Source organism: Ambystoma mexicanum, chromosome 9, assembly GCF_040938575.1.
Source record: "Ambystoma mexicanum isolate Mex_15411 chromosome 9, UKY_AmexF1_1, whole genome shotgun sequence".
Taxonomy (NCBI): domain Eukaryota; kingdom Metazoa; phylum Chordata; class Amphibia; order Caudata; family Ambystomatidae; genus Ambystoma; species Ambystoma mexicanum.
Window position 1 is genome coordinate 517,400,515 of NC_090931.1, and position 26,636 is coordinate 517,427,150.

The following is a 26,636-nucleotide window of genomic DNA, read 5'->3' on the forward strand; positions in this document are numbered from 1 at the left end:
CGAGCTTCCCTTCTCGTGGGCCATGATCGAGATGGGCCTGAGAAACTTCTGGAGTCCCCCAAAAGCGTGGCTCAACGAAATCTTCACCCTTGAGGGGCGTAGAAGAATCCGACACGGGTCCCCGTTGATCGGATAAAGAAACGGTGGAGCTTGAGGCTGTTTTGACCGAAAAAGAGAACATTTTCCTAAGAAAAAGCGCGAAAAAGGCACTAAAGCTCGAGAGCAATAGCACGAGGATCCCAACACTTGAACGTGCGGTAAAAATCTGAAGATGGCTGCCAGAGGCGGGGCTTAGGGAGATGGCAGTCATTGGCTGTGGTCAGTATGACGCAGAGATCAGTGATTGGTTACTACTACGAAAGACAGATCAGAAACGAAACTGATACCGATTTGTCTTTACCGAGGATTCCCAGCCTGACGACGGGGAATATTCATGAGCATGTGAATCCATGCCAGACCCCATGCTGGAGAAACAATGTCTCTAGTAAGAGCTCCGCTAAGGGCGACCAGTATCTGGGCGGAAAAAAACAATCTGAGGGACCTCTGCGCGTGAGGGATTTTGGGTACTACACACGTCATGATAGGGATAGTGTTACAGACACGCCTATGCCGACGTCCCCGTTCGGTCCCTGAAAGACAAGATGCAATACTCCGCGGTTACCACTGGATGTGGGACCATATGCACAGCATGTGATTCTAAGCAGACTAACAAGCATCAGAACATGTGTTATAATAATGGCTTTTTCGTTGAAACAGTAGATGCTTGGGTCTCCACATATTAAGATTTTCAAGTTAGACTTTAGCTCCCTTGCATTATCTATTGCGTCTAACAGTCTTTACAAAATCTTCACCCATTATTCCTAACGGATTCAATAAAGGTTAAAAATTTGAAGATTTATCATCTGGTGGACCACATTCGGTCCTGCGTCAACTAAATCGCTTGAATCCAGGGTGAGGGGCAACATTATTTAATCACCTGAGCTTTTAAGGTGTTTTTTTACGGCAATTAACAAGCTGGCAATAGGTCACCCCGACAATCCCTTAAATGCAGGATTGATATAAACTGAATACCCCTCTAGTAAAGGAAGTTCACGCAGCCAGGTCTCCTGAAGGCAGATTTCATAATCTTCAAATCATAGATCACTAGCACTAAAGAGGTGGGCGAAGCCTTGCGTGTTCCATGATGCCAAAGACTTTCTTGCCCAGGTCTTTAGGGTGACCGGCTGCTCTAGATGTTGCAAGCTATGTAGTAGGGTTCTCTCCGGCCAGCACTCCAGCGAACCAGGCCGTTTTCCTCCAAATCTGTTTTGACCATGGATGTACTCTGTGACCCAGCATTGCTTCTTTTACGAGTGTCCACAGTTTTTTGTAATTTTCTTTTTTTTGTAATGGTTTTATGTCTACAAGACATGCATCTTGAACACCCTTATATTTTGTATCTTCTGTGTTTTCTGTCTATTCCTTCTACGTACTGGATTCATTATCATACAAGTCTTTTGGTCTTCCTCGCATTTCTTCTCCATCATATTCGCGCAGTGAGAAGCCCATAGAAATTAATCTTCGTGCAGCTTCCAATAGCCGGTTCTTTTTCCACCTGCAGGTGACAAATTATTGCCTCAAGTCTTTTATCCTCCGGGAAAACAATTCGATGGATGTCGCTCTACTCAACATCTCTCAATGATGGAATACAATGCATCAGCCACAAAATGTTTCGCCTTCCTTCCTTATCTACAGGTCTGGTTTAGTCTCTACTCGTTAATTTGCTTGTGGATAGTTTCTCTTCTCGTCCATAGTTTGAAATGCACTCACTTTTCTATTTAAACAATCCCTAGATTTCAGTGGTACAAATTCAGAGGTTAGTTAATCTTCCGAGTCCGACACAAATGCTGGTTTCCTTTTTACTCCTCCCTGCAACGAAGAACTATTAACCAGTATTTCTCATCTGACCAGTTGGAGCTTTGAAGGCGTCAGTTTTCGCTGGTAGAGGTTCCTCAATTTCAGCCATACATTTTTTCTTACCTATTCTCACCTGTACTGTTGTGAAATATTTTTGCACCTGAATTGGTTTCCATATAACTAGGGTTGAGTTTGACCTTGGCGATGTGTCTTGTATTTCAATGTCCTTGTTATCCGACTCATCTTCATAGTATGCTGTAACTTCAATTTGGTTTACCCTGCCCTGCAGAGCCGAGTTTGTCCTTTCGATCTCAGAGGTTGAATCTTCACCCTCCGTTTTAGTATACATCGACAAATTTGTAAGTACTTCCCTTTGATCTTCATTTAAATCAGTATGAGGGTCATTTCGGTTGGGCAAACTCTCCCTCAATTTATCAGGGCGCATATTGTTGCTAGATGGTCCTTTCTGCAATAGTTCGGGAATATCCACACTTTTTGAAGTCTTGTCTCTTGCAGTTCTTCCAGTGTTTTGGGATGTCTTTCTTGCCTTTGCACGGGGAGACTTTGTTCACCATTGAGTGTGATCCCCTGTTCCTGCTCTTCAGTAGAGTCTGGATACTTCGTAATCAGATTATTATTTTCCATTATCACCCATTTTCGGGGCCCCCAAAGTCACTGGCTTTACATGTATTATTTCATTTGTCCGTGACGTCGTGTTAACATCTGAAGTGATGTTGCCTATTTCGAATTATTAATATCAGCTCTCCTTTTGTTTTTTTCTTCTATAATGGGATCAACTATGCTGTTCAAGATGTTCGTGATTTGCTCTGTATTCTTCAAGGTTTGTTTGAATAGCCCTCACAAAACCTTTGAATGTAGCACAGCTATTAAGGTGGATTGATCTCTTATTTGCTCATTTAGCGTCTCATGGAGCTTCATATATGTGTACGGTTATGGTCAAGGCAGCTATTCGCTCTACATCAATAGGCTATTTTTTTCAGGCGATTCCTCAGTTTTCGCCGTTTCCATTACCCCTAGAATATCCTCATCCAGAGGTGATGTGACTGGGGTTTGGTCACAATTCACATCCCAAACTTGGTTTCGCTGTCGGGCCACCTCCTCCGATCTAGTACTACTAGGCTAGCCTTCCAAATTAGTCATATGTTTTCCAGAACTATTGGAGGCCGGTTCTCATAGGTCAACATAATTGTGAGGTTCATTCAGCATCCTAGGATCAGGCACTAAATCGATCTCAAACAGAGCAGGCAAACCTTTCTGGGATTGCACCGAAGTGGGATTTTTGAATTTCTTCGATTTGTGAAAGAAAAATCTTTGCTTAGATTTTTAACATTTCCGAGGTTAACGTGTAAGGTTTCCACAGAGTTCCATTTGTAGCAGGCAGTAATGGTCTTTGTGGTGGGCGGATACTAGGGTTGGTCTTCCCAAATCTGTACACCCTGGGCGGGGAGACCAAGGGAGCTGAAAGGCAAATCTCATCTAATGGGCCTCCGGGACCAAGGCTACTGAATTTACTAAGGAAAGACTGGAATGGACTGCCTGCTCAGGTGAGCCGCCGCTAGTACCTTTGTAAATACCCTTGGGGCTGAGGCAATGCCGAAGGGAAGGACCTTGAATTGATAGTCTGTCTTCTATCATGAACCTTGGGTATTTTCGGTGTGCTGGCAGCATTGAAATATGAAATTATGCATCTTTCATATCCAATGTTGGTATGTAATCCCCCTGACTTAGTAGAGGGATTACCTCTTGCAGTGTTGTCATACAAAACTTGTGGTTTGACAAATTTGTTCGCTGGGCGCATGGTGAGATCTTTTTGGGTACAAGGAAGTACACTGAATAAATACCCTTGTTTACCTGTAGAACGGGGAAGACTTCAATCGCGCCCTTTTCTTGCAGGATCTCTACCTCTTGTAGTAAGATCTTCAGATGTTTTGGCGTCATTCGCCTGAACGTTGGTGGCCGGTAAGAAGGTAGTCGGCTGAACTATATACAATAACCGTGGGTGACCAGCTTGAGCACCCACTGGTCTGGTAATTCCCTCCCATACGTCGAAGAATTATGTTATCCGTCCCCTGACCGGGTATGCATGGGAGGGGACCCGGATCAGTAAGTCATTTTTGATTTGAGGCAGTGGAGCCTCTAGGGGTGGTGCTTCTACCCCTTCCTTTGCCACGGCGCAGTCCCCTTGGCTGCTATTGGGTAGAAGCAGCTGCCCCCTGTCCTGAGGACCATGTATTTACCATTCTGTACAGACTGTGGGGGGAACGTGGGAAAGATTGTCGGCGAGAATTACCCCCTTGCTGCTGATAGGGTCTCCGAGTTATCTGATTTAGTGACTTGAAGGTCTCATGTTCCTTTTTTTGCAGTCTCTAAAGCCTCATCCACCGCCTTTACAAACAGGTTAGATTCTTCTACCTGTTTGTTAATGAGGATTGCTTTTGTTTACGGTTCGTACCCCAAATTCTTTAACCATGCGTGCCTTTTCAACAAGATACCTTGGGCTAGTGTTCTTGCAGCTGTCTCTGCAGCATCCAGGGTGTTTTTGAGAATGTTTTGATTCACCTGCCTCCTCTCTGACACAACCGCAAGCAGGCGTGACCGGGTTGGCTCTAGGCCTTCCTGCAGTAGATTCCACTGGGCATCACTAACTAGACAATGTGGTATTGCTTCTGTTCTGATGCACTTACCAAGGGCATACAATTTCATGCAGTCATTTTCCGGTGGTACATCTGCCGTGGACTAGGGTTCCCCTGCTCTCTTCCTAGTTTTTGTGACCACTAGGGAATCTGGAGTGGCATGTCAACGGATGTAGAGTGGGTCTGTAGGAGAGGGGCGGAAAAATTTCAACCAGTGGGTTATCTGCCCTTCTTTGCGATTGAGTGTGCAAAGAAGGGGCCATATGCCTTTTGATGGAGTTTAGAAGTATCGACTGGCTTGCAGGTGCTTTCTCTTTCAAAATGTCCTCCACAAAGTCGCGGTCTTGCACCGCCTCTTGCATGGCAATCTGGAAAAGTGTTGTGACGCTTTTTCAGTATAGCATTGAATACCATCTGGTCATCTGTGGGAGATGCCTGTTTTATAGGAGATGAGGAAGGATCCATGTTCAATGTGTCTGGGTCAGGGGTATTGTCAGTGAGCCATGGTGCTTCACCCACCTGTTGATCCTCACAGCAATCTGGGAAATGGGCTATAGGTCCTTCAAAGAGATCCTCACCCTGATCATAAGGGTCCTGGGGGTCTCCTCTTGTTCTGTTAGATAAAACACCTCATGAGGAGAGTGATTGGAGGTCCTTTGAAATTTAGACTTAGTAGGATAGAGGTCTTCCTCCCTATGTCTTTTAGGAGTAATCACCTTCTCTAAAAAGTCCACAAATTTCAAAAAGTGCATTCCTATATCCCTCAAACCTATCCCTGGTCTATAAGGAAGACCCAGAGGGGTCTCTTGGGGGGGGGGGGGGGGTGTGGGGTGGGGGTTTGGCTCTTCTTGGAGACCTTTGTTCTTAGGCCATCAGGTTTTGTCTGACAGTCTTAGACAGACGTGTCCTTTGACGTGTCTCTAGGCCTATTTGCTACCGAGATGATGTTTGCGATACTCTCGCGGATCTCCTGCATGTCTGGAAGGGATTTTGACGGCACTCGGGGCTTTGTCGCGGTTTTCGACGCTGCCAAAACATTATGGGCTGGTGCACTCTTATCAGGCGTCTCGGCACTCTTATGGACTTTGGTGCTGATCTTGTCACTTGAGTGCCCAGACGCATGCCGCCTAGACTGTTGCAGGGCGAGCTACTGACCCTGTGGATCGGTGGGTTCCGAAGATATCAGTGTACCCGTTGGTGACTTTGCCCGTCCCGACGAGTCCGTCGAGGTGGCCCGGGGGGGTTTGTGTGCTTTCCTTTGTGTTTAGTGTAAGAGTCCCTGTCGCCGGAGTGTACACTCCGCATAGCAGAACCAGTGGCCTGCCTGCCCGGACAACTTGGAGCCGCTCAGAGCCACGGCTGTTGCCCAATTCTTTGTCACTCTCGGAGCCTGAGGTGGCGGGGGAGCTACCCTCAGCTTACATCAAGGCGTAGGCCGCCGACCGTTTTAACTCGCTGTTCTTTTATCTTAGGATGTAAAAGCTTGCAAGACTGACAGGACTCCTCGTGGTGTTCTCGAGGTAGACACTTATTACCCCTCTGGTGTGTCTCTTTCCAGGGATACTTGCCTTTACAAGCAGGGTAAAATTTAAAAAAGGTGTCTATTCTATAGCTCCGGTTTATAGCGACAGTAAAACCAGAAGGGAAAATAGGGGAGAAGGAAATGTAGTCTTGAAAAGAAACAGAGCCCTGGACCTCTCTCTCACTATCTAGGCCTGGCCTGAAGGCCGAGGCCACGTGGTCGACAGATGACCGGAGCAACAGCCGCTGAAGTCTGGAGATGTCTTCGGCGTTGGCTGTGAAGGAGTCGAAGAAAGGGACGAATAATACTAACGACCGGAGGTTGTACACAATGATATTATATTAGCAATATTTCGAGCTACGCATACAGTGACCAGCTACCTGGGCGAAAAAAAAAAAACGATCCGTGGGAACTCAAAACGTTAAGGCTCTTTGGCACACTACACATCACGTTACGGATAGTGTTACATGCACGCCCATGTCGACGTCCCCTTTCGATCCTCGAAAGATAAGGGAATAGTTTCTTACCTGTAACTCCATTTCTCCAGCATTGGTATCTTTCATGGATTTGCATGCTTAGAATATTCCCTGTCGTCAGGCTGGGAATCCTCGGTAAATTATATAGACCTTTTCCATAGGAAAATTGACACTTTTGTGTCCCATCTATGTCGTTTTGGGCCGCGCACGCCTGCGCCACTAGGACGTAGAGGTATAAGTAGCCCCGCCCCCACGGCTCCCTCAGATTTCGACCCCCAAAGTAGTATGGGGGGACATCTGGTTTGCATGCCAGGGGAGGCCGGCGGGCGCATGTGAATCCATGAAAGATACCAATGTACCAGGTAAGAAACTATTCCCTTCTCCAGCATTGAATCTTTCATGGATTCACATGCTTAGAATAGATTGTAGAGCAGTATCCCTCATAGATGGAGGTGTGTATGCAAACCAATATCACCCTAACCATAATGCATATTTATCATGGCAAAACATCACCTGATAGTATGTTAACAGTGAAAACATCACACTTCAAAGTACATTAGCCGAAGGATGTGACCCCCCCTTCATTGGGGCTTACCTTATTGAAACAGGTGCCGTAGGACTGCACAACCCATCTGTGTATCCTCAGCATGTTGCTGTTCGAGGCAATAACGCTGGGTAAACGTGTGTGGTACCGACCAGGAAGCCGCCAGACAGATGTCTCCCAGCGGAATTCCGGACCACAATGCCGTCGACGAAGAAGTGGATCTCGTCGAATGGGCCCTTGGACGCTTCTCCAGCGGTTCTCCGGCTTTTGAGTGACAAAAGGAAATAGTAGACGACACCCATCGGGCTAGTCCTTGTTTCGAGATCGGTTTACCTTTAGCCGAAGGGCCATTAGCCACAAATAGCTGTCTCGTGTCTCTGAAGCTTTGAGTGCGATGGAGGTAAAATTTGAAAGCTCTTTTCACGTCCAATGTATGGAGAGTCTTCTCCGCAACCGACGAAGGTGTTGGAAAAAACGTCGGCAGCACTATAGAAGAGTGCTTATGGAACATGGTAGGTACTTTAGGAATGAAACGAGGATTAGTAGCCAACACGACTATTACTGAAAAATCTCAAGTACGGTGGATCGATCACTAAAGCTTGTATTTGTGACAGTCGTCGAGCCGAAGTAATAGCCACAAGAAAAGCCAATTTCCACGACAAAAATTTGAATGACGATGGCACCGGCTCAAAAGGGGGCTTCATCAGCGCTGCCAGAACCAGGTTAAGACTCCAGCTTGGAGGAAACTTTTTCGTGGGAGGAAAGGTTCGGAACAATCCTTTAAGGAAATATTTAATCAGCCGGTCACTAAATAACGGAGTTGAATGTCTCTTCTGAGTAAATCTCGAAATGGCAGCCAGATGCACTTTTATGGATGAAACAGACAAGCCTTTGAGCTAGGAGTAGCAAGTATGGTAGAAGCTGTTCCGGTGTGATATCAAGTGGGACCAGACCTGGTTGACCTGCGCACGATATGCAGAATCTCTTCCATTTGTATCAATATGAAGCATTCGTGGACGGCGCCCTCACCGCTTGCAAAATGCGACGACAGTCCGCTGGAATCGCTAACGTACCAAACTCGGAGAAATCAGGGCCCAGGATGTAAGACTGAGGCTGTCGGGGTTGTGATGCCAAACAACCCCTTTCTCCTGAGATAGAGGTTTGGGATTTTCTGGAACCTCATTGGTTCTGTCGCTGAAAGATGTGGTTCTCAGATCTACTCCACTTGTCTGGCCCAGTACGGGGCCACCAGGATCACCCGACATGGATATCTGTGGATCCATTGCAGCGTCCGACTTATGAGCGGAAACGGGGGAAAGGCATACAGAAACTTGTCCGTCCACGGGAAAGAGAACGCTTCCCCCTAGTGAGCCTTGCTGTGGCCACCTGCTCGCGTATTGTGGGCATTTCCCGTTATCTCTCGTTGCAAAGAAATCGAGGGCCGGACGACCCCATTTCTCGAAGACACGGTGTAGTTGTTGGTCGTTCAGTTCGCATTTGTGTAGTCGATTCATCTCCCTGCTGAGAGTCTGCTTGAACGTTTTTGACTCCTGGCAAGTGGAACACCCATAGATATATCTTCTGCTGAAGGGCCCAATGCCAGATGTCCTGGGCTTCGGTCGACAGTTCTGGAGCGAGTTCCTCCCGGTTTCCTTAGATAAAACATTGTTGTGTTGTCGGTCATAATCCGTACAACTGATCCCTTTATCCGTGGAAGAAGGGATTTCAGGGCCCAAAGCACCGCCCTTAATTCCAGCACATTGATATGTCCGATGACCAACGCCCCTGAACCTGTAGGGAATCCAGATGAGCTCCGCATCCAGTTAGAGAAGCATCCGTCACCACTGTCATCTGGAACACCGGTTCCAGCAAGGGCATTCCCTTTGTCAGATTTATGGAAACTCTCCACCATTGAAGCGCCTGCACGAGTTTGCTGTTGATGGTCAATTTGTCCGACCAACGCCCTTGACTCTGTGCCCATCGATCCGCCAAGAATTCCTGAATCGGTCTCATGAAGAGACGACAATTGTTGATTAAGGGTATGCAGGACGACATGGTCCCCAGTAAGGACATGTACCTTCGCACTGACACTCTGGTGTTGACTTTCCAATCCGATGCTTTTTGCTGCAGTTTCCAAACCCTTTCGACAGATGGCTTTACCAGTCCTGACTGCGTCTGGAACTCCGCCCCCAGGAAGACCAAGGTCCTTGATGGCAATAAGGAGGACTTTTCGAAGTTTATTGCGAAGCCCAAACGTTGTAGGAGGCACATGGTGGCATTCAGACTTTCCTGTGCCCTTTTCAGAGACAATCCCCCTCACTAGCCAATCGTCCAGATAAGGGTACACATGATGACCTTCTTTCCTTAACCAGGCTGCTACTGGAGCCAGACATTTCGTGAACGTCCTGGGAGACGATTTTAGTCCGAATGGGAGGACCTTGAACTGATAGTGGGTTTGTCCGACGACGAACCATAGAAATCTATTGTGTCGTCGACGCATCGGGATATGGAAGTATGCGTCCTGAAAGTCTAGCGACGACAAATAATCTCCCGGTTGTATCGAACGGATCACTTCTTGGAGTGTAAGCATCTTGAATTTTAGATTCATGAGCAGTTTGTTGAGCGCTCGTAGATCTAGAATGGGACGCCATTTTCCATTGGGTGTCTTGACGACAAAGTAACGGGAGTACACTCCCTGTCCTCTTTCTGCCACCGGGACCAGTTCTATAGCCCCTTTCTGCAGCATAAGCGTCACCTCTTGCATTAGTATTTGAAGGTGGGGCTGCGTCGAGAATCCCGGTGGAATGCATGGTGGCTTGCCCTTGAACTGTAGAGAATGGCCCAGATGTATTGTGTCCAAAACCCATTGGTCTGTTATGCGCGCCCACTCGTCGACGTGACGAGACACTCTGCCCCTCAGGACACTAAGTTGTCATTGCTGGCTTTTGGCCTGTTTATCCTTCGTTGATGAGGAGTAGGCGCCTCGTCTGGAGGTTTGGTAATCTCTGCCTTTTCGAGTAGCTTGGGCTGCGCATCTGTAGCCTTGGGAAGAGGAGGAGGGCCTGCTGAAACCTCGGTCTCTAGATGATCCAAACCGGGAGTTACCTGATGCTCCTCTGAAGGGACGAAAGGAACGAAAATTCCTACCACTCTGGAGGGCTCCAAGGGAACGAGCCGTGTCAATCTTCTTTCATGCCCTTCAAGGCTTCATCCACTTTCTCCCCAAACAGGTGTTCTCCTTCGCACGGCATATCCATTACCTTATATTGTACCTCTGGTCTGAACGTCTTGCACTTAAGCCAGGCTTGCCTTCGTAACACTACGCCATTGTTGATTTGCTTAAAGCCCGATTCCGCCAGGTCGACAGCAATGTTAATGGAATGATTGGAAGCCTCTTCTCCCTCACGTACGAGCAGCGTGGTAGACTTCCTGTGTTCCTCCGGCAGATGGTCCAAGATAGGAGCTAGTCGATGCCACATCTCCCTATCATACCTGGCCATAATAGCCAGGGAGTTGGCTGCTTTAACTGTAGTCACTCCAACCGATAGCACTTTCTTCCCAAAAGCATCTTGTCTCCTGGCTTCGTTGTCTGGCGGGGTCATGCATTTGTGTTGCGACCTTGCCTTTCCGGCCGCCGCGGCAGATACCACTGATTCCGGCGAAGGTTGAGACGTCAAGCACTTGGGAGTCGATTCCGGAGCCTTGAATTTCTTTTCCAATCGACCTTTTACTGCCGGTTCTGAAAAAGGGTGACGCATGGTTTTTAGTCCCTCCTGCCAGGCATGGTCTAAAATGGGGATAGCAAATATCACCTTTCTTCTCTTGCCCATATGATCGAACAGAAAACAATCTTTTTTCTTTTCTTCTGTGACTAGGCCAAACTCTGCACATGCCTTACCCATCATGGCATGGAAAGCACCCATATCAGGTGTTGATGGCTGCGCCGGACTCTTCAGAGTTTCCATCTCTGCTTCAGAGTCCCATGTAGGGTCCCTTAAGGGGGATAACGAGATGTCTGAACCCGACCCTTCACGTTCCGACTGACCGTTCTCCTTCCTGTGGACGAGAACGATCTTCCTCAACCGGGTACACGGTAGGAATTCTGGATGGAGGGCGAGGAGCCGGGCCTGGCTCATCGAAACTGGCGAGGCCTATAACACTGTCGGGACAAGCTGAGGTAACCGAGTGTCCAACCGCTCCAACAGCTTCTGTAATGTGTTCAACACCTCCAGGGACAGAACCGCCTGGGGATTCAGTATGGAAGAGGTAACTGGAATGGCACTTCCACTAAAGAGCGATCCCAAACCAGTTGGTTGTAATCCCAGATCGTTTGGATGTGTGACCGGATCACCGTCATCCTCCGCCGAGATGGAGAAAGCCGCTTCTGGTTGCAGCAAGGCCTCAGGCAGGATCGGGTTAAAAACCTCCGGTTGCCATCCCACCGACGGGGCCACCGTCGACGATGACATATTTTCCATAAGTGCTGTTTGAAGGAAGAAGACAAAGCAGGCGTCGACGACCGGATCGTCGTCGATGAAGTCTGTGGAGCAGGGCCTTGAGGCGTTCCCACCGTTTTTGACCTCGACTTGTGGGACGAGGACTCTCAACTCGAGGTAAACTTATGATGGTCTCCTGAGGAGGATTTCGATGAGTCTTTTCTCTCCTTTTTAGATGAGGAGGAAGACGAAGCCTTATGTGAAGAGGAGGACTTCGCAGGATGTTTCTCCGAGGGGCGTTTTTCAGATGAGTGCGATTTCTTCGCCGTAGGCTCCGCCGACACTGATCGACGAGGGGGGACAGGAGACTTAGATCTCGAGGCTGTAGAGCCTGCCTCCGATGCGGGGTACGCACCCGCTCCATCATTGAGCCAAGTAACCAGGCGTCTGTTGCGGTCTTTTAGGGTCTTTTGCGAGAAGCCTTGACAGATCTCACGTGTCCGCCGTATGAGGGTGAAGGCAGTAAATACAGTCCATATGCCTGTCTCCTTTATATACTTTAAGACCGCATGTAGCACACTGACGAAATAACGCCTTTCCAGACATTCTTCGAAAAGAAACAGTCGAAGAAGAAGAACGAACGCACAACCTAATAAAATAGTAGATACTCGAGGTAATTCCACTACTTTGGAAGACGGTTGAAATCTGAGGGAGCCGCGGGGGCGGGGCTACTTATACCTCTACATCCTAGTGGTGCAGGCGTGCACGGAACAAAACGACGTAGATAGGACACAAAAGTGTCGAACTTTTTCTATGGAAAAGGTCTATATAATTTACCGAGGATTCCCAGCCTGACGACGGGGAATATTCTAAGCATGTGAATCCATGAAAGATCCAATGCTGGAGAAGATGCAATACTGCGTGATTACCACTCAATGTCGGACTATATGCATAGCATGAGACTAAGCAGATTCACAAGCATCAGAAGAAAAAAAAAACATTTTGGACAAATATTTTGGCAAAAAACTGCAGAAAAAAAGCCTGCCGATCTATGAACATAGAACCAATACAAATGGCACCAAGCTGTTTACACATTTGCTGGTTGCGGCTCGAATCAGTCGGCCATAATTGAAATTTAAAACATTCGATAATGGTGGTCAAAGGTTTGTTATACAGATAGTCACCATGGACAAAATTACATCCTTTATAGTGAAAGACAAAATAGCTTGGTGTCTGGAACCACTTTATTCAGTTTATATACCAGAATGACTGTGTACCGTACGCCCCAAAATTTATGATTGTTTAATGTTATTTTAGTTGTGGTGTCCTGGTCGTTAAATAGTTTTGTTTTGCCTTACTTAACCAAGACATTGCCACGTTTCATGTATATTATATCAATATATGCCTTGGTTCCCCATTTTCCTTTGCATTAGTCACGGGAGAGAGGTACACAATGTGATGTATTTGGTGTTTGCTGAAATGTAGTTGTTTTCATATCTGGTTTCGGTCATTTGTTTGCAATTTTGTTACGGATTCCAAGTATTCTAAATTCAATACAATTTCAATAGGGGAAAAAAATGAAAATATTTAAGTTTCAATTTTTATTTCCAATTACTGAATTTATGAGGGCTTCACAGAATCATCTTGACCAGTTAATATTACGAGTATGTTATGAGTTATAATGAAGATCTATGATGAACAGTAAGCTAACCTAACAAATTCAAAGCAGGCACAAAACACATTCAAGAATAAAATGAAAATCCATTTGTTTTTAAATGGTTCATATGAGAATTAAAAATGTCTGTCTATGGGGTAGTTGGTTATCTTTAAATCCGGGGAATTACTACCCTTTAAAGAAAATAAGTAGGTGTACACAGCAATGACAAGCATCAACACTGAACATGGTTTGTGACACAGCTTCTATATGTGACCAGTGTATGTGGCAACATCTATGTGTTTAGAAGTAGTTATCCTGTAATAATTTCAGGTGTGCATGTTGCAATGTGAAGAATGTGTGTGTTTAAATGCATAAGCACTCAGTTTATAAATGCAACAATCTTCTTGCATAGTGCAGGACTAATCTGAAACTTACGAGTGTCATAAGGCACATTCCAATGCTTATGTCCCACATCTTAATGGTTTTGTCTCGGGATCCTGAAAGCAGGAAAGGTCCAGGTTTACCAGTCTTCTTTGTCTTGTGGAGAAATATTAAAATAAAGCACAATTTACTAATTTGTAAACAAAACATTGCGCACAAATTACTACATTCAATTGGCAGATTCTATACAGCATGGCAAGTTAAGTTCATTGAATGTTTGCGATTAAACTTTACTAAAACTAAAAACATCATTGGAAGAACACTACTTTTCTCCTACCAAAGCAGACCTTAATACAATCAGTAAGTATATAGAGTGGCAACTAGTTATAAGTACTTTTTTTTCGTGAGTTCAACCAGATTAAGCCAACATGTCCCCAACTTTAAGATCTTCAATTTTTAGGAAAAACCCATTCTCCGTGTTAGGCAGAATTATATGCAGTACCCTTTGGGAACACTACACACAATTAAGACTACAAGTGACAGTACAATTTCACCTTTGGTACAAGCCTGTACTACAGTGTTATAGTGGTAGCAGTAGCGGAGCAGCCAGAGTTATCTCGAGTAAATGAGCAGTTCAAATAGTTACACAAATGAGAGCAATTACTATGATTCAGGCAAACACTGACTCAAGGTTTCCAAGTAAAAGAATATATATTTATTTACTTAACAGTTGTATAACATTTCACTATTCTAAGCAAGATCAAAATCACAATCAAATACACCACACCACTTCCCTTAAATTCCAGACAAGTTAAGCTCACAAAATGAAGTGGGGGCAAAATGGCACTCCAGCAATTTAAAAGGGAGGGAAAGACAAAGTTATTAGAATTTAGGCAAAACCAACAGGTAAGTACTCGGGGCAATTTAACAAGAGAGACTACAGTGAGGCGATCAGCTAGAAAAGGCTTAGGGCCAAAGTATTTTGCTCAAGATCACACAGTTCAGGGTAGTTCGCGGTAAAGTTGGTGACACAGATTCCGGACGAGGTTGGTTGGTAGAAAAGTTAGTTCAAAGAGAAGAGAAGGACAAGCCCTCGGATTGGAGAAAGATTTCAAACACTTTTACCGCGGCTGAGCAAAACGCACAACCGATTTGCACAGTACCTTAAAACGGAGGGGGCTGTAGCTGAGGCAGACGTTCCTGGTAGTTCCTGCAGGTTCATGGCTCCTGAAGCGACTGTTGGACTAATCAGAAGTAGGAAGACTGGAGGGTCCTGCACTACCCAGGGAAGAAACCAGCAGCAGAGCCAAACAACAAATAAAAGGTGCGCTCCTTAAAACTCAAGCAGGGTCCGACCTTCCTGGCTATCCGGCCCACTGTAGCTCTGTACAGCGAATTCGAGCAGAGGAGGGGTCCTGGCTTGTAGTTTGGGTGAACTGGTTGGTCCCACCAGCTCAAGGGAAGAAGTTTCCTGAAGGATTTTCTCGGTCGTCGGATTTGGAGATTCAGACCTGCAGCAGGGCTTCACCGGGCGGTTCAGTCGTGATAGGGGTCCTCTTCTTCCATTTCCTTGTTGGTTCTTTCGTTCCAGTGGCGACTCTGCTCTTCCAGTCCCAGAGACATGCTTTTTATGCAGTTTTCCCCCATTCATACAGCCTAGCCGTCATTCACACAGCAGGGTGGCTGGCCTGGCAAGGCCAGTCCCCTTAGCCAATCAGACAAGAGTGCAACTTGGGTTACCAAGGGAACCCACGGCAGGGTTCAGAAGATCCCTCCGTCACATCCTGCCTACCTAGACTATCAGGCGCTTTAAGGAGGGCTTCTGTACAGAGGCCTGCGAAAAGAAAGCGAACAAAGGAGTCATCCCCAGTTTGGTGCGTAGAGAAAAAACACGAGAAAGACTAAAAAAGAAATGGTGAATAAACCCAGCCGGAACCAAAAGAAAATCTATTTGGTCAAGCGGGTTTATGTTCGAGGCTAATATAATAGCCTAAAACATTACAACATTTATATAAAGATAATTGCGGTAGAAAGGTTAGGGTAGATACGACTGCCACCAGCCAAGTCTTAATGTTAAGGGAGAGAAACAAGGCTCCAAGAGGCACAGAAAAAGGTATAAGAGTTAACCCTTTCCAATACTCCATGTAAAATGGGGTGTACTAGGTCTGTGGTTTAAAGTGACTATATAAAGTTAATGGCACCTTTACCTGTTTCTGGGGGACAGTAGTCCGCCCCAGAAAAAATAAGAGTCAGTGGGAAGTCTCAAAGACAACCCTGTGTCACTGCACTGAAGGTGCTGTGTAACACGCACAAAAAGTGGTGCACATGGAGTAGGTGAGGCTCCAGTTCCCAAGTTTACACATAAGGGAATAGGTTCTTACCTGTAACTCCATTTCTCCAGCATTGGTATCTTTCATGGAATCACATGCTTAGAATATTCCCCGTCAGGATGGGAATCCTCGGTAAGTTATATAGACATTTTCCATAGGAAAACTTCCTACACTTTTGTGTCCTATCTATGTCGTTTTGGGCCGCGTACGGCAGCGCCACTGGGACGGAGAGGTATAAATAGCCCCGCCCCCTCCGCTCCCTCAATTTTCGGCCCCCAAAGTAGTATGGGGGGGGATCTCTGGTTTGCATGCGTAGGGGAGGCTGGCGGGCGCATGTGAATCCATGAAAGATACCAATGCTGGAGAAATGGAGTTACAGGTATGAAACTATTCCCTTCTCCAGCATTGGATCCTTCATGGATTCCCATGCTTAGAATAGATTGTATAGCAGTATCCCCCCCCCCCCCCCCCAACGTTGGAGGTGTGTATGCAAACCAATATCTCAACCATAATGCATATTTATCATGGCAAAACATCACATTGTAGTATGTTAACAGTGAAACCACCACACTTAAAAGTACATTAGCCGAAGGATGTGACCCCTTAATTGGGGCTTCCCTTATTGAAACAGGTGCCGTAGGACTGCACAACCCATCTGTGTATCTTCAGCATGTTGCTGTGCGAGGCAATAATGCCGGGTAAACGTGTGTGGTACCGACCAGGAAGCCGCCTGACATATCTCCCAGCGGAATTCCGGACCACAATGCCGTCGACGAAGAAGCGGATCTCGTCGAATGGGCCCTTGGACAATTCTTAAGCGGTTTTCCGGCTTTTGAGTGACAAAAGGAAATGGCGGACGACACCTATTGGGCTAGTCCTTGTTTTGAGATCGGTTTACCTTTATCCGAAGGGCCATATGCCACAAATAGTTTTCTCGTGTCTCTGAAGCTTTGAGTGCGATGGAGGTAAAATTTTAAAGCTGTTTTCACGTCCAATGTATGGAGAGTCTTCTCCGCAACCGACGAAGGTGTTGGAAAAAAACATCGGCAGCACTATAGAAGAGTGCTTATGGAACATGGTAGGCACTTTAGGAATGAAATGAAGAGTAGCCAACACGACTTTATTATTGAAAAACCTCAAGTACGGTGGATCGATCACTAAAGTTTGTATTTCTGACAGTCCTCGAGCCGAAGTAATAGCCACCAGAAAAGCCAATTTCCACGACAAAAATTGCAATGACGATGACATCGGCTCAAAAGGGGCCTTCATCAGCGCTGCCAGAACCAGGTTAAGACTCCAGCTTGGAGGAAACTTTTTCGTGGGAGGAAAGGTTCGGTACAATCCTTTAAGGAAATGGTTAATCAGCCGTCACTAAATAACGGAGTTGAATGTCTCTTCCGAGAAAATCTCTAAATGGCAGCCAGATGCACTTTTATGGATGCAACAGACCAGCCTTTTTGAGCTAGGAGTAGCAAGTATGGTAGAAGCTGTTCCAGTGTGATATTAAGCGGGACCAAACCTGGTTGACCTGCGCACCATATGCAGAATCTCTTCCATTTGTATGAATATGACGCGTTCGTGGACGGCACCCTCGCAGCTTGCAAAATGCGACGACAGTCCGCTGGAATCGCTAACGTACCAAACTCGGAGAAATCAGGAGCCAGGCTGTCAGACTGAGGCGGTCCGGGTCGTGATGCCAAACAACCCCTTTCTCTTGAGACAGAAGGTTCGGGATTTTCTGGAACCTCATTGGTTCTGCCACTGAAAGATGGAGTAGATCGGAGAACCACACTTGTTTGGCCCAGTACGGGGTCACCAGGATCACCCGACATGGATATCTGGATCCATTGCAGCGTCCGACGTATGAGCGGAAACGGGGGAAAGGCATACAGAAACTTGTCCGGCCACGGGAAAGAACGCTTCCCCTAGTGAGCCTTGCTGTGGGCATTTCCTGTTGTCTCTCGTCGCAAAGAGATCGAGGGCCAGACCCCATTTCTCGAAGACACGGTGTAGTTGTTGGTCGTTCAGTTCCCATTCGTGTAGTCGATTCATCTCCCTGCTGAGAGAGTCTGCTTGGACGTTTTTGACTCCTGGCAAGTGGAACGCTAATAGATATATCTTCTGCTGAAGGGCCCAATGCCAGATCTCCTGGGCTTCGGTCGACAGAGTTCTGGAGCAAGTTCTTCCCCACTTTCTTAGATAAAACATTGTTGTGTTGTCTGTCATGATCCGTACAACTGATCCCTTTATCCGTGGAAGAAAGGATTTCAGGGCCCAGCGCATCGCCCTTAACTCCAGCACATTGATCTGAAGGCCAGACTCCTCCGATGACCAACAACCCTGAACCTGTAGGGAATCCAGATGAGCTCCCCATCCAGTTAGAGAAGCATCCTTCACCACTGTCATCTGGAACACCGGTTCCAGCAAGGGCATTCCCTTTGTCAGATTTATGGAAACTCTCCACCATTGAAGCGCCTGCACGAGCTTGCTGTTGATGGTCAATTTGTCCGACCAATGTCCTTGACTCTGTGCCCATCGATCCGCCAAGAATTCCTGAATCGGCCTCATGGAGACGACGATTGTTGATTAAGGGTTCGCAGGACGACATGTTCCCCAGTAGGGACATGTACCTTCGCACTGACACTCTGGTGTCAGACCCTTTCGACGGATGGCTTTACCAGTCCTGACTGCGTCTGGAACTCCGCCCCCAGAAAGACCAAGGTCCTTGATGGTGATAAGGAGGACTTTTCAAAGTTTATTGCGAAGCCCAAACGTTGTAGGAGGCACATGGTGGCATTCAGACTTTCCTGTGCCCTTTCCGGAGACAATCCCCTCGCTAGCCAACCGTCCAGATAAGGGTACACATGATGACCTTCTTTCCTTAACCAGGCTGCTACTGGAGCCAGACATTTCGCGAACGTCCTGAGAGACTATTTCAGTCCGAACGGGAGGACCTTGAACTGATAGTGGGTTCGTCCGACGACGAACCGTAGAAATCTTTTGTGTCGTCAACGCATCAGGATATGGAAGTATGCGTCCTGAAGGTCTAGCGACGACAAATAATCTCCCGGTTGTATCGAACCGATCACCTCTTGGAGTGTAAGCATCTTGAATTTTAGATTCTTGAGCAGTTTGTTGAGTTTGTAGATCTAGAATGGGACGCCATTTTCCATTGGGTTTCTTGACGACAAAGTAACGGGAGTACACTCCCTGTCCTCTTTCTGCCACCGGGACCAGTTCTATAGCCCCTTTCTGCAGCATAAGCGCCACCTCTTGCATTAGTATTTGAAGGTGGGGCTGCGTCGAGAACACCGGTGGAATGCGTGGTGGCTTGCCCTTGAACTGTAGAGAATGGCCCAGATGTATTGTGTCCAAAACCCATTGGTCTGTTATGCGCGCCTACTCGTCGACGTGACGAGACACCATGCCCTCCAGGACATCCTGAAAGTTGTAATTGCTGGCTTTTGGCCCGTTTATCCTTCATCGACGAGGAGTAGGGGCCTCGTCGTCTGGAGGTTTGGTAATCTCTGCCTTTACGAGTAGCTTGGGCTGCACGTCTGTAGCCTTGGGAAGAGTAGGAGGGTCTGCTGAAACCTCGGTCTCTAGATGATCCAAACGGGGAGTTACCTGATGCTCCTCTGAAAGGACGAAAGGAACGAAAATTCCTACCACTCTGGAGGGCTCCAAGGGAACGAGCCGTGTCAGAATCTTCTTCATGCCCTTCAAGGCCTCATCCACTTTCTCGCCAAACAGGTGTTCTCCTTCGCACGGCATATCCATTACCTTATATTGTACCTCTGGTCTGAACGTCGTGCACTTAAGCCAGGCTTGCCTTCGTAACACTACGCCATTGTTGATTTGCTTAAAGCCTGATTCCGCCAGGTCGACAGCAATGTTAATGGAATGATTGGAAGCCTCTTCTCCCTCACGTACGAGCAGCGTGGTAGATTTCCTGTGTTCTTCCGGCAGATGGTCCAAGATAGGAGCCAGCCGATGCCACATCTCTCTATCATACCTGGCCATAATAGCCAGGGAGTTGGCTGCTTTTACTGTAGTCGCTCCAACCGATAGCACTTTCTTCCCAAAAGCATCTTGTCTCCTAGCTTTGTTGTCTGGCGGTGTCGTGCATTTGTGTTGCGACCTTGCCTTTCTGGCCGCCGCAGCGGATACCACTGATTCCGGCGAAGGTTGAGACGTCAAGCACTTGGGAGTCGATTCCGGAGCCTTGAATTTCTTTTCCAATCGACCTTTTATTGCCGGTTCCGAAAAAGGATGACGCATGGCTTTTAGTCCCTCCTGCCAGACATGGTCTAAAATGGGGATAGCAAATATCGACTGTTTTCTTTTTTATCATATGGGCAAGAGAAGAATCTTTTTTCTCTTCTTCTGGGACTAGGCCAAACTCTGCACATGCCTTACCCATCATGGCATGGAAAGAACCCACGTCATCAGGTGGTGATGGCTGCGCCGGACTCTTTGGCGTTTCCATCTCCGCTTCAGAGTCCCATGTAGGGTCCCTTGAGGGGGGTAACGAGATGTCTGAACCCGACCCTTCACGTTCCGACTGACAGTTGTTCCTCCTGTGGACGAGAACGATCTTCCTCAACCGGGTAAGCGGTAGGAATTCTGGATGGAGGGCGAGGAGCCGTGCCTGGCTCGTCGACGACTGGCGAAGCCTGTAACACTGTCTGGACACTAGGCTGAGGTAACCGTGTGTCCAACCGCTCCAACAGCTTCTGTAACGTGTTCAACACCTCCAGGGACAGAACTGTCTGGTGATTCAGTAAGGAAGAGGTAACTGGAATGGCACTTCCACTCGAGAGTGGACACCGAACCAGTTGGTTGTAATCCCAGATCGGTTGGATGTGCGACCGGACCACCGTCATCCTCCGCTGACGAGATGGAGAAAGCCGCTTCTGGTTGCAGCAAGGCCTCAGGCAGGATCAGATCAAAAACCTCCGGTTGCCATCCCACCGATGGGGCCACCGGCGACGATGACATCTTTTCCATAGGCGCTGTTTGACCTGAGGAAATAGCCGTAGGAAGAGCCGTCGCCGAAGACAAAGCAGGCGTCGACGATCGGACCGTCGTCGAAGTCTGTGGCACAGGGCTTTGAGGCGTTCCTGCTGTTTTTGAACTCGACTTGTGGGACGAGGACTCTCGACTCGAGGTAGACTTATGACGGTCTCCCGAAGAGGATTTCGATGAGTCTTTTCTCTCCTTTTTTGATGAGGGAGAAGAAGCCTTATGTGAAGAGAAGGACCTCGCATGATGTTTCTCCGAGGGGCGTTTTTCAGATGAACGTGATTTCTTTGCCGGAGGCTCCGCCGACACTGCGCGACAAGGGGGCACAGGAGACTTCGATCTCGAGGCTGTAGAGGCTACCTCCGATGCCGGGTACGCACCCGCTCCGTCACTGATCCAAGTAACCAGGCTATGGTTGCGGTCTTTTAGGGCCTTTTGTGAGCAGCCCTGACAGATCTCACACGTGTCCGCCGTATGAGGAGGGTGAAGACAGTAAATACAGTCCATATGCCCGTCTCCATACACTTTAAGACCGCATGTATCACACGGACGAAATAACGCCTTTCCAGACAATTTTTCGAAAAGAAACAGTCGAAGAAGAATGCTCAACCTAATAAAATAGTAGATACTCGAGGTAATCCCAATACTTTGGAAGACGGTTGAAATCTGAGGGAGCCGCGGGGGCGGTGCTATTTATACCTCTACGTCCTAGTGGCGCTGCCGTACGCGGCCCAAAACGACATAGATCTGACACAAAAGTGTTGGAAGTTTTCCTATGGAAAATGTCTATATAACTTACCGAGGATTCCCAGCCTGACGACGGGGAATATTCCAAGCATGTGAATCCATGAAAGATCCAATGCTGGAGGAAGTAGAAAGACACATAGCAGAAACCATGTAAGAGTGGGAAAAAAGGCTTGCACTCTTACCAGGTGAAAAAAATAAATCCTAGAAATCCAGCAAAGCTGCTGAGGGACTCATTAGGTAAGGGAAATCAACCATTTATGAGAATTCTCCCTAACACTCTGATAGATTAGAAAGAACTATTTAGTCTGCCCATTCCCCCCCTTATTCTCTTGCACAAATATGGCAGTCAACATTACCTACCCATTTGAGTCCATAATTAAATACACTATAAAACAGTATACAATCTGAGAGAGCTCCTAAAGATTAGTTTATCATCCCTCCATGGTGTTCTAGCTCCTGCCCAGTGATGTTTGCCCCAATTTCTCAGCACCTTTAAACCTTGAACAGTAAGTGACTGCACCAATTAGGCCAAAACACACTAAGGAGAACCGTGGAGCTCTTATGCTCTGTCATTCTACATCTGATCATCACAATCATTTTTAAAAAACAGTGACATCCACCAGCACCAACAACTTTAACTTGGAGAGCAGGTTTACATCCGAGACTGAGCAAGGTTGTCAAGATTTTCATCATATTAAAGCGGTGTAGAAGTTGGCACCATCTCTAGAGGTATGGGTGATACAATTAGTTTATAGTACAATACAAATATCAAGACAATAGTCACATTGGAAGACCACAATGTGGACGTAAATTAAGTATTAACTGAGAATGCACAAGGATTTCTCATCCTACACTTACCAGAACCTACAGTCCAACCTAGAGGTGGAGAAAATGCCTACATGTGGCTGTGGCAAGTAGTATGACAGAGTATAGTGCTATATACTATGCAAGGCCCCTGAGCAATGTATCTCTGCACTGATGGCAAAGAACCTTCTACCCTGAGCAACTGACATGTTTACTATAAGACAGTAGAACAGTTTCAAATATTTAGCTTGTGCAAATGATTAACAGATGTCATGCATTTCCTCCGTTCTCACTAAAACAAATATGTATGCTTGCAATATAGTGACTGAATAGAAACCACATCAATGCACTCAAATGTAGCAATTGTGCATATGTATTCTCTTGTAAAGATTGTATGAGCTTTAAAAATGGCATAATGAAACAAATAATTCCTCAGCAATATTGTATTTGAAAATAGTCTCAGCATCATCCTCTATGATCTTACGGGAATCTAATGCAGAGCCTATAAACTGTGTACATCAAAGCTTAAAACAATCTCACATTAGTGCTTTTGAGTCAGTAGTCCTGTAAATTACAAGTTACTCACCGTACTGACCAACATACTAGTCCATAGCCCCCTTTCCTCCATACTGCATGGGTGTCCCTCGCTAGGGACGGGAATGGAACCTTTTTCACACAAGAAAAAAGGCTTTGCCCATTAAATTTAACTGCGCGCTGAGAGTTTGTCCCAGGAGCATGCGCCCCTTTGGCTTCGCCGACCGACACCACACCTCAGCCACCTTTTACTCGCTGGCTAGGTTAAAACAGCATAACTACGTTCCTTTTTAGGGGGAGGATGGAGGGACGTATGGAGGAACGGGTACTATTTTTTTTTTTTTTTTATTAAGTGCATTTGGTTAATTAGCCTTTCACACTACATATAAAAAGTCATACATAAAAACAAATAAAAATACATCAAAATTTCAGTTCATTCAGGACAGTTTATTAATAGTGGTGTGTAGCAATGTGTTTTGTGGTACCGTGGTGTAAGGAGCAGCAGCAGAAAGCAGAGACCTGAGAAAGTCTGAGGAATCGGTCCTCGGTTTCTGTTATCCCAGCAGGAGGAACCACCCTTTAAAGACTTGCACCCTGTGCTGAGTGCAGCAGTGTTTCATGTTTGGGGTGACAGGCTGCGGCTTCCGCAAACAAGGTAAGCCGCAAGCCCAACAGACTTCAGTTCTTGTTTTCCCCACGCATTTACGCACCAGCGTAACCCTGCTGCTCTGTTCTTTCCACCCCGGGTAAACAGCAAGACTTTACACGAGCCGCCTTTTACATTGCATCATTTGCGTTTCAAACATTCTTGTGTCAGCAGCTCTGGGCGTCAGGGTCGCCACATTGTACTTGCCTGTCTTATTTGACATTTATTATTGCCCTTCAAACCCCAAAGCGTTGTGAACAGGAAGAGGAGGTTTACGACGCAGGGCAAGGGACGCACTGCGTCGTGCTCCTGTAATTAAATTGTGGTCTTCCTGATTTTGCACCTTCCTGTGTACATGGGAACTGCTTATCTCGGCCCTGCTTAGTGGTGGTGTTCTGCTCAGCCTCTGGAGCCATTGAGGGGGAGGAGGTGGCGGCGGGCAGCTTTGACAATCTTCTCTCCCCTTCCTTCCATAAGGTTTGCTTGTCCTACCATTGATCAGGAAATCAACCATCAGCACAGCGTCCATTCACTCTGCTTGCATCTTTAGTAGTTTCTAATCAGTAAGTGACTGCAGGCCAGGGTGCCTTTGAGCTCCTTGTTAAATTGCACTACTTGTATTTATTGTAATGGGGCAGTCCTGCTTTGATTTTTACTGCTCCATCCCGCAAGTACTGCAGTCCTCGCGCTGGTTGCTGAGGAGAGTCTTATTTTACTTTATTTCCTTCACCTCATCTTCTACCAGCAGCCAGGTGCTTATGTACTATGCCAGGCTTGCACAGTGGCAAGACCACGGTCAGCAAGTTGGAAGCATTCACTGATCATTTGGGAAGGGCTTCTAATTGGCCGGAACAGCAAATTTCGCTGTCACTGAGAAACTCCAATGCTTTACCATCATCTCCAGACTGTTCAGTCTCATTGACTCATGATCATCCTGAGGATTTGCTTGAATGCGTAGGATCCAACTTAATTTCGTCTGTTTCTATTTAGGCACCTGTTGTATCCCCCGAATTTGCCAAAACATATCCGCCTCTTCTTGGGTGGGCCTATTACCAATCTCTGCATGGCTCTCGATTTCCTTCAAGGGGCATGGAGGAGGTTGAATTGTTTAGAGCTTCTCTTCTCCCACCACAAACGCAAGGCTTGGATCAGGAAAAGCCTTCCACCGTTTGTCATGGCTGTCCCCCCTTACCTGATACCCAATTTATTTTCAACCAGCCCGGTCCTTCTGCTTCTTCTCCGGAGCCGAGGTCATACAGTAATAACACAGGCTATGTCCCTCTGGCTCAGGAAGTGCCCTTAGTGGACGCTTTTTCTTTTCCAGTTCTGAACCAGAATTTCGATACTATGGACAGGGGCCAAAATATGAACATGTATGAACTATGAGAGGTTTGTTTTTTTCTTAATGATGTGCTTGCTAAAGTTCATTTCATTGAGGGTTTTAGTATGGCTCTGACTGTGCCGGGGCCTCTCTCCAAAAATGTATTGCTTTGTGGTAGTTCACCTGTGGCCAATCGAGTTTCTGTGGCGAGTCAAACTTACTTGTTTGATTTGGTGGTGCCCCCTAGCAAGGTTGTCAAGTCAGGTGATGTAGTGGGGGTCTTGGTACCAGTTCATGAGGTTGCTCCACCCAAGCCTTCTTTGGTACCATTAGATCCTATTCCGCCTCAACAATCTTTGGAGGCTCAGTGAGCTGCGGCCCACTTGGGGAATTCTCTTGGGGAAACTTTAGCAGTCCCCAGGGGAGCTGGGTGTAGAAGGAAGAAGAAACTAAAAACGTTTACCCAAACAAGGCCGGCTATTGGCCGGTCTAATAGATGATCTTTGAAATTCTTACGTTCCCTAAAAGCCCAGACTGAAATATTCTCAGAGGTGGATGATCTTGAAGAAACTCTGCATGAGGTAAGGCTAAGTGCATCTCTGTCGGTCACCTCTCCTTAGCTTCCAATGTCTCCAACAAAAATCGTTGATGGCAGCGTATCTTGAACCTAAGAGCGATGTTGCTATTGAGGCGGCTCTGAACCCTTCATCCTCGTCGACTATTCCATCAAAGCTGACGAAGAGGCCTCCCAGTCCCAGGCGCAATTGGTTTCCGTTTATCATCCAATTCTTCCACCAGAGTGACAGAAGGTACTAGCCAAGTGGCTTTGGTTCCATCTACTGACTTACCGACTACTCTACATAAAAAGCTCGACCCAACTGTTCCCACTTTCTTATCTGATGAAGATATACCTGGTACCTCAGATATTTCTTCTCTGAGTTTCCTTACCATGGAAGAAAGAAGGAGGTCCCTAGCCATTGTCCCAGGGTTGGGTGGCTGGCCTTCTGGCTCCAATAGATTTCCAAGGGGTCCCGTGGGGAGATCCACATTCAGACTTCCAGTAAAGGATGAGGTTCTGAACGAAGGTACTGCTTCTATGGCCGGTCCTTTGTCCTTGAGCTTAGGGGACCAGTTGAGCTATATCGGCCTGAGACATGATTTTAAGGTGAAAGAACTGTATCCCCTGAACCGCCAATATATTTTGGCCTTATTTGGGCAGATTCCTAGTCTCCAATCGGTCTATTCCAAAGACATAGCCAGAATTTTCTTTAGATTTTTGCCGTGTTGCCATGGTCAAATTTAGGTTTTATTCAGCACTGGTGTATAATTTGGTTATGGCGGAGGGAGATTGCTTGCTTAATACGGGGTATACGCTTTCTGGGGCGGGGGATCGGGGAGGGGCGGCGGCTGTTTCTGAGGCAACAGACAGTTCTAGTCAGTCATTGAATAGATACGTGTAATACGACTGGCCTCACATTATTATCTCGTTGCACCACCATTACCCAGTGCAAAGAGGTTTCTGTTGAATTTCCCCAGTGAGACTGGTCTCATGGAACACGTGTGGATGGGAATAGTTTCTTACCTGTAACTCCATTTCTCCAGCATTGGTATCTTTCATGGTTCACATGCTTAGAATATTCCCTGTCGACAGACTGGGAACCCT

At 46.8% G+C, this 26,636-nt stretch overlaps 1 protein-coding gene across 2 annotated transcripts in view; it reads right to left on the reverse strand.

Moving 5' to 3' along the window:
• Nucleotides 1-26,636, reverse strand: part of PAFAH1B1 (platelet activating factor acetylhydrolase 1b regulatory subunit 1) — a 1,367,099-nt gene that overhangs the window by 427,007 nt on the left and 913,456 nt on the right. For both annotated transcript variants that reach the window (XM_069615068.1, XM_069615067.1), the window contains exon 9: nucleotides 13,621-13,722. In XM_069615068.1, coding sequence (XP_069471169.1) covers nucleotides 13,621-13,722 — 102 coding nt within the window. The remainder of the gene's footprint in view (nucleotides 1-13,620; nucleotides 13,723-26,636) is intronic.